The sequence below is a fragment of the Dipteris shenzhenensis genome, chromosome 14 (assembly GCF_047967505.1).
Source record: "Dipteris shenzhenensis isolate YYH24624 ecotype China chromosome 14, Dip_SZ_1.0, whole genome shotgun sequence".
In the NCBI taxonomy this organism is placed as follows: Eukaryota; Viridiplantae; Streptophyta; class Polypodiopsida; order Gleicheniales; family Dipteridaceae; genus Dipteris; species Dipteris shenzhenensis.
This window is the reverse complement of record NC_141609.1, coordinates 23600089-23620055: the sequence shown is the minus strand read 5'-3', so window position 1 is coordinate 23620055 and position 19967 is coordinate 23600089. Positions and strand designations below refer to the sequence as shown.

The following is a 19967-nucleotide window of genomic DNA, read 5'->3' as shown; positions in this document are numbered from 1 at the left end:
CTATTAATAACTAACTTATGCTAGTTAACCTAACTAGGGTTAGGGATAGGGTGATAAAAAAAGGTAAAAAGTAAAAATAGGGCGGGGGGTGGCAGCCGCCCTCACTACTACCAGTGGTTAGCTGAGTGGGAGATGGGAGGGGCTAGGGAGGGAGTGTGAGATGTGGGAGTGAGGGGGGAGTGCAGAGGTGGCGAGGGCAGAAGGAGGGGTGTGGAGTGCGGTGGACGAGCATGCCATCGCGCGGGCACGAGGAGGCGGACAAGGTTTGCAAGTGACAGAGTCATTGCATAATGGTAGCCAAGTGGAGAGAAGGTGGCACTGCGAGCACTAGCATAGCATCGTTGCAAGCAGCTTTGTGTAGTCGGTCGGCCCGAGTGTGTATATGAGTGTTGAGAGAGGGTTGACGTGTGAGGGGGAGGGGATAGAGAGTGACATGAGGGGGGAAGAGAGAGAGAGATGAGAGCGAGAGTGAGAGAGAGGGGGTGGATGGGTAAAGGGGGGGTATGGAGGGGTGGGGCAGGTGGAGGGGTCGTGTGTGTGTGTGTGGGGGGGGGGAGTAGGGGGGGAAGGGGTGGGAGGGTGGATGGGGTGGACGGGAAGGGGTGGAACAGGGGGGGGAGCGGAAGGGCAGGGGGGGAGGAGGGGTGCGTGGGTGGGGTTGGAGGGTGGAGGGGGTGGACGGGAAGGGGTGGAAGGGGGGGGGGAGGAGGGATCGGTGGGTGGGGTTGGAGGGTGGAGGGGGTTAATGGGAAGGGGTGGAAGGGGGGGTGGAGCAGAAGGGCGGGGGGGGGGGGTGGGAGGGTGGAGGGGGTGGATGGGAAGGGGGGGGTGTGGAGAGGAAGGGCAGGGGGGGGGGTGGGGTTGGAGGGAGAGAAAATGCCTCCTTATAGAGCAGTTAGCCTTCAAAGGTAGCATATGCACAATTTGAGCAATGCCATTAGAACAAAGAACACGAGATGTGGTATCAAAAACTAGTGGGAGAATTTGAGGTAGCAACATCAAGTACTTTAGGAAATACTAGGCTCTTGTCCTCAAAACTTTACCTCGCACCCAAGTATTCATTGAATGCCGACCCTTCCAACACCATGGGAGTTGTATGCCCAAGAGACCATACTCTCTAACTTGAGAGATGACCTCAATAATGTGAAGAGGGTGCATATCTTAGATCAACTAGCTATAAAGAGGGAAAAACTAGCTATGATATTTTCCTCTAAAATAAACACGGGGGCACAATGTAAAGATGTTGTTCATTAGAAGGACCAATGTGATTCCAACAATTGTCCATCAAGTGGAAGTGGTACAGCCCAATGTGAGAAGCTTGTGGGCATTCATTGCATTTGTAGCCACATGTATGTGTACTCAAATAATAGTATGCCATATACCAAGTTTATCAAGCACATACATTGTGCTACTTGTGGTAAAGGCGCATGGTGTGTAATATAGCAAATTTAGTGTGATACATTGAATTATAGTCCACTACATTAATGGTCATGGTGTTCTAAAGTCCCAATCCTAGCACATGAAAAGAAACTCCCAATGTATCCACAATGGCAAATTGTTAATCTTGCATGTGAGCCTTTGATGAAATAACAGATCTCTCCCAAGACACTTTTGCCACATTACAAAGAAGATTGCTATCCCTAAGCTGTCATGGGAGATATATATAATTCTATAAAAGGCCAATTCAATGCAATTACTATTCCAATGAGCCCATGTTGATGGCCTTTGTCCTCAACCCTTGGTTGACCACTTATGAGCCCAATGCTTGGTGAGTGCACGATGCTCATGTGTAAATGAAGCACTCAGGGAAGGTTCCCTCTCATGCTTGGTGAATGTAGGGTGCTCGAGTGTAAATGAAGTACTCAGGGAAGGTTCCCTCTCTTGCACTCCAGAGTATAATCGGTATTCAAAATGTACTCGGTACTCAGTTGCAAGAATTAGACATTATTCTAACAAAGGTTTTGTGCTAGTGTGATCAAAATCATACGAAGATGGAAAAATGAGCCATTGCATATGGGTGTGAGTGTTGCAACAAATGGCAACAAATGTTTTGTGCTAGTGTGATCAAAATCATACGAAGATGGAAAAATGAGCCATTGCATACAAGTGTGAGTGTTGCGACAAAACCCAAGAAGAAAGCTGAGTTGGGAAAAAATTGATGCTTATACTATAAGAGGCTCTGCCTGATACAAACAATCATAGCTATAGATGTGTTAGTGCAACAACTAGTGAAGTGTCTCACAACTCCTCACCTTGGCTTGAGGCACAACACACATGTCGAGCAGCAAGGCTCAAACCTACATAGGCTCTAGACTTAAATACTTCCTAAGAATCTTGGACACATTGGTTCTAAAGATCTGCCTTCCAACCTTGGCCCTGGAAACTCACAAAATTGCTATCCATGCATGATTGGATCCATGGCATGGCCTATTCTGACTCTTCCAGATTGTGCCTAAGGTTACAGTGCTTGGTTCATTGGCAGCATCACTTGGGTATGGTGCTTGATCACTCAAACTTGACTTGCATTGGTAGGGTAAGTAAAGGCCAACATTTTCCCTTGACTTTACTTCAATCGTGTCCTTATATCTTCAATCCCACTTAAACGCAAGTTGTTGCTCAAAATTGGGTGGCCAAATAGTAGGTTTGCAATAGTGAGGCTCGGAAATGGTCTTGCATCGATTCGATGCTGGCCACTAGCAGCATTGAAGGGACAATTGGAGGCTGATAGAGTGAAGGAGCAATGGGAATCTCTGTCACACTTGATAGGTCGCCGCCTTCTTCCTCCTTTGATGAACTTGGACACCTCCTTCACCACTACCTCTAATGCCCTCCTCCTTCTCCTCCTACTCCCTCTTATGCTCTCTGTCAATCTTCACCTCCCTCCTCCAATGCTCCTCCTTCACTACCCTTCTCGCTTCACTACCCTCCTGCTTCACTACCTCCTCCAATTCTTCTCCTTCACCACTGCCTTGGCACAAAATTAAAAAAAGAAACCAACATGTGGTGTTCACCACATGTTGGGGGCAAGGGAGCATGCAATACATGTTGGAATGTGTAATCATGAGGTGCAAAGTGTTCAAAGGGAGAGGTATTTGGATGACTCCAAGTTACCTAAGAAAGGACATGTGTATAGAGAAACCCCATATGAAATTGAAAGCATGAAATATGGTAAGTATCTAAGATAATGTGGAGAGAGACATAACCATCTAAAGTGATCACAAACTTTTAAGGTGGATGCATAAAGCTCTCTCCCATGTTAATTGTAACTAGTTAGGAGGCACATGTGTAACGTTGACATGGTATTGGAGCCTAGCTCTGATTGCCCATGGGTTGAGGTGTGCAATGTTAATGCACATTGCCACATGGAAATGGGGGACTAAGCAACGTAAGAAGGCACTTCTAGAATGAAGGTACGTGGCACAACTTGACCAAGGAAAATAATTGCAAAAGAGCCACAATTGTGACACATGTCACAAACGACATATTGAAAAGCTGAAAAAAGGCTCGAGTGTAATGCGGAATCCAAAGATGCTAACGCACATTAGCCACAGATGATGAGAACTGACAAGAGCTATAGTCTATCATAGATAATATGAGAAAAATATTTGAGTGAAAATTTGGACACAAAATCCAAGCAGGGATAGAGAGATTATAGGACCAACAAAGGACTGGTAGTGACAATGCAAGCAAAGACAACATGACATGGAGGCGAAGAGATGGTAGAAGGATGATCAAGAGCTAAGGTAGCAGTCACTCGACAATAGAAGAACTTTGCACATTGCAAAGCAAACTGATAAGAGCCAGCTAGAACTGGGTAGGAATATAGAGAGAGCAAGCTATAACCACCAAGAGCTGCAATTGTAGACCAGAAACAGTGGTAGAAGACTGGTAGAGCTAGGCCACAAGGATAGAGGTGCTAAGTTAGATAATACTTACATATTGGGTGTGCAAAGTAAGCTAGCAAAACTGCCAATAACATGCAAGGTGATGTGGAAAAAATAAGTTGGGAATGCAAAGCAGGCCAGCAAAACTACCAATAGCAGGTGGGGTGATGTGGCAAAAATGCATGGCTAAACACATGGATATCCCAAGATAAACTTGTGGGATAAGGTTAGACAAATCAAAGGGAAGGGAATTTACACTCCCTAAGGTGAAAAGAATCTCACAAGAGTAATGTGTGATATCAAAGTCCTCCAAGAAAGAATGTCCACGCAAGGAACAAGTGCCAAACTAATAAGAACATGCAATAGAAAGAGATTCGCACATGAAAGTCAACTCAAGATTGAGGGGGGTTGTTGGAACATGCAATCATGAGGCGCAAAGTGTTCAAAGGGAGAGGGATTAGGATTATGCTTGTTGAGAATTATGCTTTGTAACATTCACTAGAGTGAAATGGTGAGTGGTGTGATCACATGGCATTCTCATTATGAAACACATTGGCACATGGGTTTCATGGATCACATGGGACTTCTACTACAAGGTCTTGGAAAAAAACAAGTGTATGGATAGTGGGTGCCTTATTTTACTTGGTGGAGCTCTTGGCTCTATTTAAAGATGCCCAAGATAGTCTTTCTTAAGGCTGAAGTACAAGTGGTCTAGACCTTTGTATACTCAAAGTCTTCATTTTTGAGTCTTCCTGTCATGTGGATTCTCTTTGCATCTCTACCATCTCTTGCTCTGAAGCTTCTTACCGTTTATTAGGCTCTCAAGATAGAAACCTCAACATGGTATCAAAGCCTAGTTTAGGGCTCCCTCTACTAGCCTCTCCCTTCTCTTGCTCATGCTGTCTCTTAGCTAGCTTCTCAGTCTCTATTTCTGAAGTTTCATCCATTTCAACCTATTGTAATTTCTCTAATGCTGCATGACACTATCTCCTGTCTATCTGTAGCTTACAAGACACCACACTAGAAAACACCATGGTCAAGAGCTACTTGTAAATTGTTGTAAGCCAACAAAAGTATAGCAACAACGTAGCTACAAAGGAGCACATTTCAGCATCGAAGAGAATAGCAGCTGGGCCAAGCAAAGGGACCAGCATTTAGAGTGGAAGTGAGCAACAATTAGAGAAGAGTCATAGCCTAGAAGAGAGACAATGCAATATAGAGTAAGCAAAAAAGAATAAGAGAAAAAAGGAGTGTCCAAGCATAGATGAATTGAAGGGAAGTCCATTTGAAAGCATTAGCAGCATCAAAAGAGACCTACAACATCAGACCAAAATAGGGCAACAATCAAATTATTTGTAGCAGATGATAAGAATCATGACTAGAAGAGGATTCGAATCGTTTGAGTAGTCATGTTCTAGAATCCATACATAGAGCTCGCTGTTTCTAACTCAGTTAGTTCCATTGTGCTCGGAAGGGTCCAAAACCCTTTGTTGGAGTTTCTAATCTTTGGTTCGTGAAGGCTATTGATGAAAGGGGATGAATTTTTGCAATTGCGCCTCTGTCCTCCTCCTACATAAAACCTTGATAATCCAAGGTTGAAGAAGATGCTTTTATTTTCTGCCACATGCCATTTTATTTTTGGCCTTTAAATTCTCAAGCTAAGGCCCAAATGCCAGTTAATTAATCAGCTTATTTCTTAGCTTCTTGCAACTAGCCAAGTTTGTGATATTCTTTCAAGTGCCCTTATCTTCTATTCACTGTCTTCCATGGAGAAAGTCTACACCAACATCAAAAAATTCTTGGGTGAAGGATTTCATTCGTGGCAAGTGGAGGTAAATTATTGCCTCATGGGACTTTAAAGGTCTTTGACTATATGTTACTGGCGACACAAAGACAATTGTTCCTTCTAAACTCAATGAGGTGGAAGATCATGAGCAAGTGCAATCGATCATCACGAGATATCTCCATAAGAGTCTCATTCATCATGTGGATGAACTCAAAATGGCAAAGGCAAAACAAGACGAGCTTGAAAAGTTATATGGCGGTCAAGGTAAAAGATTAAAAATCTCCTTGAAGATTGAATTCTTTGGATTAGATTTTAAAAGTGGTGAAGATTTGGGCACATTCATTTCAAAAGTGAAAGGTTTGATGGTACAAATCTCAGCAATTAATGCCAAAGTTGATGAAGAGGATGCCACCGCTATGTTGCTTAAGGTTGTTTCAAAAGTTTATCCAACCTTTGTAACAACATTAAAAAATGTTCCTAATCCATCATTGAAAATTGTAATATCTTTACTACTTGTTGACAAAGAAAAGAGTGGCAAAGAAACTGCATCTACTTCAACTCCAAATGGAGACTTGATTATGACAAAGACTCTAAAATGCTCTTTCTACAAAAAGAGAGACCATACTGAGTCAATATGTTATATCAAGGACCCAAAGAAAAAGAGAGGTGGCAAATGTGGGGAACTGGTCATCTATCCCGTGAATGCAACACAAAAAAGGAAGAGAGCAATATGGTAACACAATCACCATCCAATGAAAATCTCTTGTGATACATTGTCTATTCCACTCTTCTGAAATCGTTGCCAATTTGAAAGCAAGCTCTATGTAAGCCAATGTAACTCTTCCTAGAAGGTACATTGAGGGAGGGTGTTGAGAATTATGCTTTGTAACATTCACTAGAGTGAAATGGTGAGTGGGGTGATCACATGGCATTCTCATTGTGAAACACATTGGCATAGGGGTGTCATGGAGAGGCTCACATGGAACTTGTCCCTTGTACTTGTGTTCTTGGAGTGTATTGATATTGTACACCCAAGATGTACACCCAAGAAAGGGCACCTTATCTCACTGGTGGAACTTTTAGCTCTATTTAAAGGAGCCCAATAGATCTTCCTTAAGGCTGAAATACAAGTGGTCTGAACTTTTGTATACTCAAAGTCTTCATTTTTGAGTCTTGTTGTCACATGGGTTCTCTCTTCATCTCTACCATCTCTCACTCTAAAGCTTCCAGTCTTGCAATATTAGTCTCTAAAGATATAAACCTCAACAATCCTTATATTTGGAAAGGACATGTGTATAGAGAAATCCATTATGTAATTGAAAGCATGAAATATAGGAAGTATATAAGATAATGTGGAGAGAGACATCAACTCTAAATTGATCACAACCTTTTAAGGTGGATGCATAAAGCTCTCTCCCACATTAATGGTGGCCAATTAGAGGCACATGTGTGTGCACTCAGGTTATCATAAACATTAGCAACCCTCCCATCTTTAGAATACAAATGGCTTAATTTAAAAAAAGGCCAACATGTGCCATGCATTGCATATGGCGGATCCCCAAAACATGTAGCATGCACTACATGTTGGACAATTAGTTTTTTTAAAATTAATAAACCCATTTCGCCCCCATCATAGGGCACATATTTGGAAAAATGTACAAAAAGGCACATGGATGAAAGGTCACAAATGACCATTCACGTTCCATTTGTCATAATGGAAGGTGGCAACAAGAAAGGAAGTAAAAGTGTCACAACAAAAGGCAAATAAAAGTCAATGGATGTCAAAATCTAGAGCATCAAACCGCAAAGGAAGGTCTTTTTTGAAGTAGAGGGAAGTGGAGAAGATCTAAAGGAAATAAAACTAGATGTAGTACTAACCAATGAGCTTGCAACATAAACTTTGATGACTAGACCATAGGCCATTAAAAGTTAATAAGATGATGTTGAGAAAAATTGTTCCATTGTTGAAGAAGAGAATCTAAAATAGATGGATTTTCATATACGTTAGGCAATTTTAAAAGAAAGAAATTAGTTTATCTTTTCCCTATGATGTGTATGAATATTGAAAAGTTTGTTTTAATATTTTAATGGTGTATATTAACACCATATGTACACCAGCTCTCTGAGAGAACACTCATCTTCTCATGTGTCTAAGGATAAAGAAATTACTCTATGCAAGTGGGTATAAAAGTAAGTGGATTAATTATTCTCATAGGTGATTTCTTATTTTAAGCAATACTTAATTTGAATGATATGAAAATACAATCATGAAAGCTATATGTCAAGTGGGTGTATACCATATTTGGCTTATTATTTTGTCTTGTTTTAATAATGATTTATTTTCAAAGATAGGAATAAAACCATGGGACTACGATTTTCAACAAAATTGGACTTTTATTTAGTCCACTTCTGAATTGGGCTTTAATAAACTTTGCTACACTTTGACATTAGTGTTGAACAATGATTCCCTTTGATGAGATTTAGATTAGGATTTACCACTATTTGCTCCTCCAATTTGATTTTAGAATGTGATGAATGGGTAGTAGCCCTTGCTTTGCTTTTTGCATTCCTTCTTAGTGTGACCATGCTTGTCAAGGTGGCTGCAATGCTTCTTGAACTTTTGCTTGGCACATTCTCTTAAGGAAGCCACATTTGGGCTCCCTTATGATAAGTTGATGTTGTTGCTACTGTGGCTTGGACTTGTTAGGGGGTTTTGGTAGAGTGGATTTTCTCAAACCTCCAAATGTATTGGCCTTCTTTCTCTTGACTCTCTTTGGCAACTAGAAAACTTTAAATTAAAGTTTGTGGGCTGAAGAGATCCACATCTTACTAGATATGGGGATGAAGACCCTCAATGTACTTGATGTTGAGCAAGTCCTCCCCATCTTCTACCTTTTTCTTCAACATGAGTTGATGGAAACCCTTGCTACTACTACCAAAAGAACTATTATGTATGTAGGAGCTATGTAGCAACCTTTCTTTGTAGCTAGGAGTTATGGATTTCTTCTACATTACATGGGCTAGTTCATCCCATGTGGTGATGGGAGTGTGGAACCCTCCATGGACCGTACTTTGGATGGAGTCCTACCAATGTAAAGCTCCCTTACTGAGCTTAATGGTGGCTAGATAGAGATTTTGGTTTTCAATGAATGGTTGGGACTGAAAATAAAGAGTAATCTTCTTGACCATTATTCTAATTTCTCAGATTGATAGTGTCATCAAATGCTTGCAAGTCCAGGGTTGTATCCCCTTGAAACATTTTGATAGGTGGGAGCCTAAGCTTCCTTGAGAAGATTGTTTTCCTTCTCTAGGAGAACTACCAACAATATGAGGAGATTGAGCCCCAAAGTGGGTTCCACGATTAAGATTTGATTTTCCTAGCCCTTGAAAAGCTTGAGTAGCTTGAGCTATGCTTTGGGCAAGATTTGCTAGCCAAACTTACTTATCTTTGAAGTTATCTCCCCCTCAAAGTTGGACACTTGCTTTTGGAGGGCTATGTGTCTGCCGTCTTGAAGCCGTTGTTGGAGCATAGCATGCCTCTTCCTTAATTCTTTGTGCTCTTGATGACTTCGAAAGGGAGAGGTAGCCTATGGAAAGAGAGAAGAATTTTAGGGAGAAGGAGCTAGAAGAAGTGGAATATGTAGGAAATGGAAAGACTAAGGAATATATAAACTTTCAACTTGGATTAGTTTCTTATGGTTAGCCTGATGGCCTAACTATTCTTGTGTAACTACATGGGAACTAGCTAACTCTACTTGTAAGCCCCCCATATGAGGAGAAGGCATTTGAGTAGCTAGGTTATCCGGTAAGTACTGGTTTGGACACCAGATGGGGGCCATGTGTGGCCTGATGGCTGGACGGCTTCAGATAGAGTTGGCACACTACCAACTAGGCTACATGCAAGTGCGGGAAGGCATCCCATGACTGACCGCACTGAGGGTAGATGGAGCATTTCTCGGGGCAGCCCACTCTCGGGTTACGGGGCCCCTTTGGAGCCCCAGATGATCTCGGATGGCTCTGGGCCGAATGGACACTGTAGGTAAGTTGCTCTATTCTACGCCACGGTTCTATCGTGTGGTCGGTGGCCTGACCTCTAGTCGGCCGTTATGGGCAAACTGGGTCGGTCACCCAATTGGCTCTAACCGACTACGATTAGTGGCTATATAAGAGCAAGCCCGTGAAGCCCATATTTATCACTGGCTACAGCAACCCTGATTCCTTAGCATCCAGCCTCCGTCGTCTACTGTTTCCAGCATGTCATCGAAGCTTCTCACACAGGAGCACACGGTTGGGAGGCAGCGCCATCTATTGTATTAGTTTTATAGTAATCAAATTTTTTGATTCTCCATACTATCTGCTTTTCTCTCTTGCATACGTGATCTTGTTATCTGTTGAGCATAGACGTTGTATTATTTTCTTACACTAATGATCCAACCATTTCTAGACATAGCTAATGACTTAGTCTAACACCCTATGACATTAGACTTTAAAAAACATTCACCTTGGTTGCACAATCTCTAGTTCAAGCCATAGCAACCTAAGGGATTAAATTGATTAAAAAGATGGCAATGCTGCCTTATTACAACTACAAGCACTATGCAATTATGGACCCAATGATGGATTCACATCCTTGAGTTGGTAGATGAGCTTTTTCACATGCTTGGCATCGAACAATTTTTTTTGACTACCATTACCGAGAAAAATTGAAACAAACTTTGCTTCACTTGACCCTTAGTGATGATCAATGATTTCCTTTGAGGATGGTGAGTGTCAAAACCTTGAGAGAAATGGTTTTAATCATGAGATTTTGAGAGAAAAGGTTCTAATCATGAGAAACGGTTCTAATCATGAGATTCATGTCATGATTGGCCTCCATTGCTCCTCCGCTTTGATTCTAGAATGGTCTAGATGGGAAGCAACCCTTGCATTGCTTTTGCATTCGTGACCATGCTTGTCATAGTGGTTGCAATGTTTCTTGGACTTTGCTTGACAAATTTGTATAGGGGAAGCGCAAATTTGTATAGGGGAAGCTAATTCTTGGTTCCCTTATGATGCTAATGCTATTGCTATGTAGTGGCTTGGACTTGTCAGGGGATTTTTGTGGAAAGGATTTGCCAAAACCTCTAGATTAGTTGCGCTACTTCCTTCCTCTCAACTCTCTCTTTCAACTATAAACTTTGATTCAAAGTATATGGGCTAAAGAGATCCACCTCTTTGTGTTGAAGAAGCCCCCCAATGTACTTCATGTTAAGCATGATCTCCCCATCTTCTACCTTTTTCTTTAGCATGAGTTGCTGGAAAATCTTTGTGTATTGTGATGCCTAAAGAAGTGCCGTGTTTGTAGCATTCTCTATTTGTAGCTAAAGGGTATGAATTGGGTTCTCCATGGCTTGGACGAGCATATCCCATGTGGTAATGGGAGAGTCTTTGGACCTACCTTGGATGCAATGATGTTAAACCCAAGGAGTTATAGTGGAGGAGAGGCTAGAAGAGGAAGGGAATCTCGCCTTGGCATCGCCAAGTGGTTGTAACATGAGAAATAGGGAGAGTGGTGAGGAGGAGTAGGGTTGGCCCTCCCTTCAAAAGGTGCTATGTATAAGAGCTAGAAAGTTGACTTTTGGTCTTCAATTGTAAGAAGGCAAGTTTGAGGAATAAAAGACAACCTTCTTTTCAAGTGGCGTTGTCTATGTTTCTCATGCTCTTGCCCTTGTGAATGCCTCTCACCCCCTTTCCCCTTATTTTCCCATGCATTCCCTTCCCCTCCCTCTCCCTCTTTCCCCTTCTTCTCCTCCCCCATCTCTCTTTGAGGATTCACATTGTTGCAACTCCAAAAGCCATTGAAGTGACACCTTGGACCGCATGGGCTTGCATTGCTCCCACAAGGAGTAGTAGGAGGTGTAGAGTTCCCTAAGCATTCCTTCAAGATCCCCTTTCCACGTGTGTTGACTTCTTCAAAGTAGGCAATCTCCTCCCTTATTGTAGCATAAGTTGTCTTCCGTCTTGAGTGTAGTGACAACGTTGAGTTTGGTGATGATGGTAATGAGATAATCAATAGTAGGTGACATGTGTTATGCTCTCTTTCATGCCACTCACTACATTTTCAATAATTAAATACTTGGTTTGGGATGCTCACTCCTACAATTCAATAGTTAACATGTGCTAGGGCCGTCTTTCGTGCGTCTCTCTACATTTTCAATGGTCAGATACTTTTGTGCCACTCTCTACATTAAATACTTGGTTTGGGATGTTCACTCCTAAAATTCAATAGTTAACACGTGCTAGGGCCGTCTTTTGTGTGTCTCTCTACATTTTCAATGATCTGAGACTTCTATTCCTACCTGAATTACCCCTAATGCCACTCCCTCCTCGTCTCATTCTGTCGGTCAACCTCAAAAATAATTCTGAAAGACGATGCTTTACCTTCTTTTGATTCATTTGAAAAAGCATTGATTTCAAATAGGTTTCCAAATGATGAATGTACATCCAAATTAGCCTAATATATCTACGAACTGCCCATCAATACAACAAACTACTCATTGAAGAGGCTATTGGAACCTGGGCCTGAATTGCTAGATCAGGATCCAAACTAGACCCAGAGTAAACTAGACCAAACTAGATGTGTACCCGGAATATGGCGGACCTCGACGACCCAGACCAGGTGGTCAACAGACTTGGATCGGACCTGGATTGAGAACGTGATCCAGTGTTGGACCAAACTTGGTGTTCGGATCACACTGAGACCTAGACTTGAATGTTGTTATTTTTGTTTATCCAGCCATCAATCTGAGATTTTGTGGGAGCCTTTAAAAGTCTATGCAGCTAACGATAGTGTATGGATGCCTGTTCACACGAGGGCTCCAATTTGAAACCTTTTTCACTTTGGTTGCAAATTGGAACGTTCCCAGGCTTGGTTTTTTGTATAATGTAATCACTTGGGTTTCTGGGTGGTTGCTAGACAGAACCCTCCTCTAGAGCTTGGCCTCAAGCAACAATCAAATCTCATCATTACAAGCAACTACCTATAGGTACTCGCTAAGAGCTTGTCTCTCTGTCCACAACCGGCTAGTAAACTGCGAGTTACAGGGATGCATTTATGGCAACCGGGCTGCCCAAAGCAAACTAGAGGTTTGCAAATAGCCAGATCGCGCGAACAAGCTCTTAGGTTGGGTTCAAAACACCCGACGATCATCCTCCAAAAAGTGGCTGCGGTCCTAGGTTGGCCCAATAGGCCGGTTGTGTCCCTCCTCTGACCGCTATGTGATTGGGATCTCCTCCAATTGCTACACCTGGGCACATGCAACTTTCTTGGGATGGAGGGAAGGCAATTGGATGCCTGACTCATGCAATCGAACTACACAAGCAGGCAAGGTCCGGCAAGAGGGGGACATCCAATAGGAATGCTACTGGATTTCAATCGTAACATTTGTTGGTAACTCTAAGAGGGTCCGGTGAGCTTCAGGCTGACATGTGCCCCTATAACTCCGATTACATCCCCTAACCCGGTGAGAATTTTCTCGAGGGAATGCTATGGAATGCTATCCGAAGAGAGACATTTGCCTGATCCACAACACTCACCGGCCATCGTGTGAACCCAACATTACAAGCCTTCTAACGTTCTACATTGCCTCCCTTCCCCAGAGTTCCGAGAGTTCTTCTGGCGATGGCGATCAACACGTATCCACGAGGAGGCACAGAGCCATGTTATACGTATCACGCAACGGCAACAAAACTACGCGTCGGTCAGATGCGTGGTCCTTGGGTTTTTCGTAGCGGAGATCCGCGTTCCGACGGGTTGGCAGCTCATCTGCGCACCCACTCAATCATGGCTTCCGCCGAGGACACTGGAGCGGAATGCTCGTGTTCAGGTACTGCCTTCCTTCGGTGTGCTTTGCAAACGGTCGAAATTGAGAAAACCTGCGACGATTTTTCCTCCTTTTGTATTTATCGACTTTCGGCAATTGGGTGGTTCATGCTTCTCAGGTAGGTCAGGGACGGAGGGCTTATGGAAGGAGTACTTCAGGGATCCCTTGCAGTGGTGGGACAACCGAGAGAGCAAAGTAATGTGCGACGAGTCTGAACTCCATGGTTTGCACGGGTAAATCTGTAGATTGGCTAGTCTGACTAGTCTCTTGTGAATCTTAACACAGACAAACCCAAGATCTCCAGATTTCAAGCATAAAATTACCAAGGAGTCGCTATGGGTAGACGGCTGGTACAATCCAGGTTGGGTTCAAGACATGCTCGATAAAACTACCAAAGCCTCCACTAGCCAGGCCCAACGCCGTGGCTTGGTGGAGGAGTGTGGCATGGTTGCAGTAAAGATCAGTGCATCTAATGTACCGAAACTACGCAAAAAGAGTAGCTGGGAAACGCTCAGCTTAGAGGAGGCACTCTCGTCTATGGAACGGATGTCTTACCTGCCTTCGGTTCAGGATGTTACATGCATCTTGCGTAAGTGCATTCTAAAGAAAAATCCAGCGTATACCAAGCGCTTGTATGCCTACATGTGCAAACGTGGGCTGGAGGATCATAGGTCGCTTGGGAACTACCTCGTCCTAATGTTGGTGCAAGTTGGAAACTTGTGTGATGCTCAGCGTGTTTTTAACAAGTTGGTAGATCGGAACGAGTATTCTTGGACTTCTCTCATCAGCTGTTATATTGAATGTGGGGATTCAAAGCAGGCTCTCAACCTCTACCAGGAAATGCAAGCGGGTTCTGTACAGCCTAACAAGTATACCTTCCTGGCCGCACTCAAGGCTTGTGCTAGGCTGAAAGATGCAGAAAGAGGTCAAGAAATACATGCCGAGATTGTGAGAAAGGGTCTGGAAAGAGATCTTGTTGTTGGCAATACCTTGGTGGACATGTATGCCAAATGTGGCTCGCTTGCAGCAGCATGGGAATTGTTTGACAAGCTTCCAGTTCGAGACGTTGTCTCATGGAATGCACTTATGACAGGATGTGTCGAGCAAGGGCTTGGTGAGGAGGTGCTGAACTATCTGGAGCAGATGCAACTGCAGGGTCTCTCACCAGATGCTATTACATTTGTTTGCAGCTTGAAAGCTTGTAGCAGCATAAGAGCCATAGACAAGGGCCGGGAAATACATGCAGAGATTGCGAGAAAATGGCTGGAAAGACATCAAGCTGCTGGCAACACGCTGGTGGATATGTATGCTAAATGTGGCTCGCTTGCAGAAGCATGTGAAGCGTTTGAAAAGCTGCCTGTTCGAAATGAGGTCTCGTGGACTGCACTCATAGCAGGATATGCAGAACAGGGACTTGGTGAGAGAGCGCTCAACTGTCTCGAACAGATGCAATTGGACGGTATTTCTCCAAATGCTGTCACATTTGTTTGCAGCTTGAAAGGTTGTGGCAGTATAGGAGCCATAGGCAAGGGGCGAAAAATACATGTTGAGATTGCCAGAAAGGGTCTGGAAAGACATCTTGCTGTCAGCAACACCTTGGTCGATATGTATGTGAAGTGTGGGTCTGTTGCAGAAGCACATGAAGTGTTTGACAAGCTGCCAGTCAGAGATGAGGTGTCGTGGACTGCACTCATGGCAGGATATGCTCAGCAGGGAGAAAGTGAAATTGTCTTCCATATGCTTGAGATAATGACAGGGGAAGGGATAAAGCCTGATGGGTTCACATTCTCTATTATTTTTACTGTATGTAGTCACACAGGTCTAGTGGATAAGGGCCAGAAGTACTTTGAGGCCATGAGCAAAGACTATGGCATTGATCCAATTATTGACCACCACATTGGCATGGTCGATCTCCTTGGCCGTGCAGGCCACTTAGACGAGGCGTTGGCCTTAGTGAAGAAAATGCCTTTTCATCCTAATCTTGTGGTGTGGCATGCGGTTTTGAGTGCTTGTCGAAAGTGGGGTAATGTGGAGCTTGGAAGACTGGCCTTTGAACAAGCAGTACAATTGGATGAAAGGGCCGATGCATCATATGTCTTGATGTCTAACATCTATGCAGATTCTCAACTGCCGGAGGAAGAGAAGAAGCTTGAGGCAATGAGAGTGAGAAATCAAGCATGGAAGAAGCCAGAACAGAGTTTGTGGACTGACAATAGTGGGATCACACATTCATTTTTGGTCGGGGACACAAGGCATTCTCAAAGCAAATATATTTATGCAAAGCTAGAAGGTCTGTCCGTCAAAATGAGGGAGGAAGGGTATATCCCAGATTTGCATTGGGTGTCACTAGATAAATCCATTGATGAAAAGAAAGATGGGTCATGTGGGCATAGTGGGAAGCTGGCTATCGCATGTGATTAGTCAAGGGGCATCCATACATGTCAAGGGTTTCCAGGCTTGTAGTGACTGTCGTGTGGTCACTGCACTGATATCCAGCAAACTATTGCTGTTAGAGTTGCAAACTGCTTTCTTATCTTGCAGGCAAGTAAGTGTGCTTGACGGTATGGCATCTACAGTAGCCAGTGTCCCTCTTATTTGAAATGTTCTTGCTAGAATGATGGAAATATAGATGAGGTTTACTCAGAGGAAGATCGAATTGGGTCTGATCATGTTTGTATTATAGTGAGTTGCCTTTACAAGATGGTGAGATGGCTTATACAAACAATGTGAATGTTGGATCTTCAGTTTCTAGAATTAAACTCTATCGGCTTAGCCAAGCTGCCACTCCAATGCCTTTATGCAGCTCAGAAAATGGGAATGGCGTGTATTACCTTCATGCATGACTCCTTCACATTTTTTGAGGTACTTGAAAGTACTTGAAACTCCACCAGCTTAGCATGGTGGCCTGTGGGAGGGCCTATAGGTCTATCTTTCAAAGCTTGGAGTTTTTTGGCTTAAGTGGGCAGATTAACTTTCTTTGTTCTTTGTGGTTTCTTCAACTTGTTGTTGGGAACTTTTTCCACCCTTGGGAAAAATCCCCAACATTTCAAGCCACACCTTCGAACACATGAACCTCCATTTGAATGCAAAGCGCTCTGTTCGAACCCTCATTCGAATGCAGATTGCCCTTAAGATGTTTGAGTACTTTTCTTTGTTTTCATGTCTGGACTCTGTGCTTTGTCAGAGTCTGCAGAGGTCAGCAGGCATTTGAAGCATCCATGAAAACTCTTTGATGATTCGTTACATACCTTTGATTGTATGTGTACTATGTGAGTATATGCCGCTGTGGATGCTTTGAGAATCTAGTTTGTGAAGTTTCTTGATGGTAAGGCATCCAAGCAATGGCAATGAGGTTGCGGGTCCAATGCTCCGCGAGCACCTTACGTGAAAGTTGCCTTTGGTCCAGATCCTTTAATTTTGATGACCTTTAGAGACATGTGGCAAGATTTTGAGCAGCCATGTGTTCTGGATCGAATGAATCTCTCTAGGCCGCTTGCTAACAACGGGCGTCACAGCACGTCAACATTGTCATTGAATGTATGAGTTGATCAACTCACGACCTTTTGGCAAGTCATGAACGTTCCTCTTCGTTAGCATGGTTTTGATTGCCACTGTGACCAAGCCTAAGGCCATTGATTTTGACCATAAACTTCTCATATGTCATAGTAGCTAGTTCCTGCTATGCATGATGGAGTTTATGGTTTTCAACCTTGTGAGTGACTATCATGAGACTGAAACTGCACTATGTTGTGTTTTCAGAGGATGAGTTTGGGAATGTTCCTGGATTCATCTAGGTATATTCTCATATGTTGCTTCCCACCGAACCTCTGGTGCAATCCTCTGCTACAAAGCCTTTGACCAAAGCTTCAAACCTGCCTTGGGTTTGCCTTCGAAAATCGATCTCCAGTGCTTTGGATTGATATTAGCCTTCAAGTGCTCAATCCTTTGATATTGGATTCTGGATAACTGTGGCAGGTATTGGACTCATTTTGTATAACCTTTGAGATTTACCTTTGATCCTCAAGTTCTTTGAGTCGAACTAGAGAACTCTTGCATCTGACTTTGATCATGAACCTCTCCTGAGCACCAGATTTTGTGCATCAACCTTGACATCACCCTTGTTGTCTTCGCTTGATTCTACTGTCAAATATGCACATTCTTAGTACCTGGGTCTTGATTACATCTGGCTTAATTCGAATGCTTGTCTTTGTGTCTTGTATCAAGCTTTTGAACAGCAAGGTTGGCATCGAATTACATCCTAAATGTGTTTGAAGAGTTTACTTGATCCAGCCTTTGAGCTTTGTTCCACAACAGCATTGGATTGGACCTTCGAATCAGGTTGTCAAGTGTTTGCCTCGAATGCACAGGTCCTGTAAATGGGTCGCCTCAACCTAGGCTGTCCTTTTTATAGACTTCAAATCCACTTGTCAAACTTGACCTGTTGTTACAGTTACAACATGTAGTTGGTTTCGACAATACAATCATTTTCTTGCTGACTATAAAAGAGGATATTTCAAATGATCTTCTTTAGTATGCGTTCTCACCACAGATTCGTAGCAATTCCTTGTCTGCAGCACTTGGCTTTTGATACATGTGCTATGGCTTGTCAAGACACCAATCAACTTCAAAGCTCTGAATTCGGCTGCTTGCATGATCCAATTTGATAACACTGAATCCAATGGTGGTGGTGATGATCCTTGTGGAGAGAACTTGAGTGATTGAGTTATATAAGATTGTACTTCTTTTAAACTAATAATATGAGCGACAATTCCCTCAACTTTGATTAATAAAGAAATTCATAGAATGAGCAGAGACTAGGGTCAGCACCCACCTATGCACAATGTCAGTAGAGAAAGCACTTACAGAAATTCATAGAATGGATGAGGGCAGGGTCACACCGTCTGCATAATTTGAGATCTCTGTTTATGTCATTGTAGAGCTTGTGGCTCAAAAGTTGCCTTATAGATGTGATGAGTGGCACCCTTGGCACCTGACTGGTCTTGATCAGGAAATCACTGAGAAGAATTTGTCGGGCACAGCCTCCATCTTGAGAAAGGGCATTGATTGGCCCTCCCAAGGATTGGCAGCAGGCAGGTCCAGCAGGCCTCTGACCTGTTGGAGTACAAGCCTTATCCAAGTACAACATTATAAAGGCAAATATGTACGTGGTGAACATCCCTAGAGAGATGTAAACACTCATTTGTATGTATGTGAGTTTGTGTAAGGTGATATGTGACGTGTGGGAGTGCGATCTAAGCTGTGAGGTGTGACTTCAGATGTAATTGAGAAAACCAAGGAAGTTGATGGAGGGATTTAGGATCTTGGATGCTCTTGTGAGCTCATGATTGATATCAAAGCTATGTATCTTTAGCCTAATTAAGGCTCATTCGACATAACTAACTACTGTGTCAATGGTTTCTTTTCTCACCATGTTACTTTGCCTTCATCCTCCGTGATTCTCTCCTCCTCTCACACTCCATGTTTTCCAACATGGTATCGCTTCTGTCGACAGCTCTGTTTCCATTCAGCCTGCGCTGGTTCTGTCCACAGCACTGCTGCTCAAGCACCGTCTCATCTCTGCCATCTCAGCCATCTGCTCTCGCTTGTCCATCAGAATCAACGCTTGTCTTGTTTTTGTTTTTTGTTCAGAACTAATCTGCTACTGCGCACTGCCATTCATTGTCTGCCCTCTTGTTTGTGTCCCGTGAAGTTAGCATTTCACTTCTGTTCGAGGCCATGTCTCCAATACGAGCGACATAGTTGCTGCCTACCTGCCATATATTCTTGCCTATGCTTGAAGCCGCTGGGCTAATGGTGTAGGATCGAAGGGAAGCTCTCCGCTTGTCTTTGCTCTTGCAATCTAAGTGCATTGGCGATTTTGGATGCTTGAACAAGGCGACCAAATTTAGAAAGTTTCTTTGGAAGGGCATGACAGTAGTCTTGAGGTCAGATTGACACTTGAGTGGGCTCATCAATTGGGAAGGCATCACCAAGGTGATGGACAAAAGGAACCATAGCAAGGTTAAAAAACTATCATCTTGAGATTGTGAAGCAGCTGGCCAAGGAGGGACTAACTGTTGTTTTGACAGCACGCAATGAAAAAAAAGGCCTAGCAGGTGTTGAAAAGCCGGAAAAGGGGGACGAGCATTTTTCAAGCGAAATCTTCCGAGCGTCCGAGCGAAGGAAAAAAAAAGCTTCCAACTATGCAAAATTATGGCAAAAATGGATCGGAAGAAAACATAGTTTCACGTAGAAATATGCAAAGTATTATATCAATGCCTATTTTATACATAAATATTTACATGAATCTTTGGGAATGGTGAGAACATAATGGGATAGCTTTTAAAGAAACCCACATGCAGAGTAGACTTCTCTATGAAAATTCCCTTATGATCCTTCTTATAACATTTACCTAATAGGAGGTGACATTGAAAA

The 19967-nt window shown here is 43.1% G+C and overlaps 1 protein-coding gene across 1 annotated transcript; it reads left to right on the top strand.

The window, feature by feature from the left end:
- Positions 1–13205: 13205 nt before the first annotated feature.
- LOC147894355 (pentatricopeptide repeat-containing protein At2g34400-like) lies at positions 13206–16489 on the top strand. Its single transcript, XM_087384352.1, has 3 exons — positions 13206–13535; positions 13651–13727; positions 13818–16489. Exons 1-3 carry the CDS (start codon positions 13331–13333, stop codon positions 15951–15953), a joined length of 2418 nt encoding a protein of 805 aa, XP_087240478.1. The 5' UTR covers positions 13206–13330; the 3' UTR covers positions 15954–16489.
- Positions 16490–19967: the final 3478 nt, after the last annotated feature.

Coding starts and splice junctions, on each gene's coding strand:
- LOC147894355 (XM_087384352.1), top strand. CDS start 13,331: ATGGCGATCAACACGTATCCACGAGGAGGCACAGAGCCATGTTATACG. Junction 13,536..13,650: donor AGCGGAATGCTCGTGTTCAG/GTACTGCCTTCC, acceptor CATGCTTCTCAG/GTAGGTCAGGGACGGAGGGC. Junction 13,728..13,817: donor GGGACAACCGAGAGAGCAAA/GTAATGTGCGAC, acceptor ATCTTAACACAG/ACAAACCCAAGATCTCCAGA.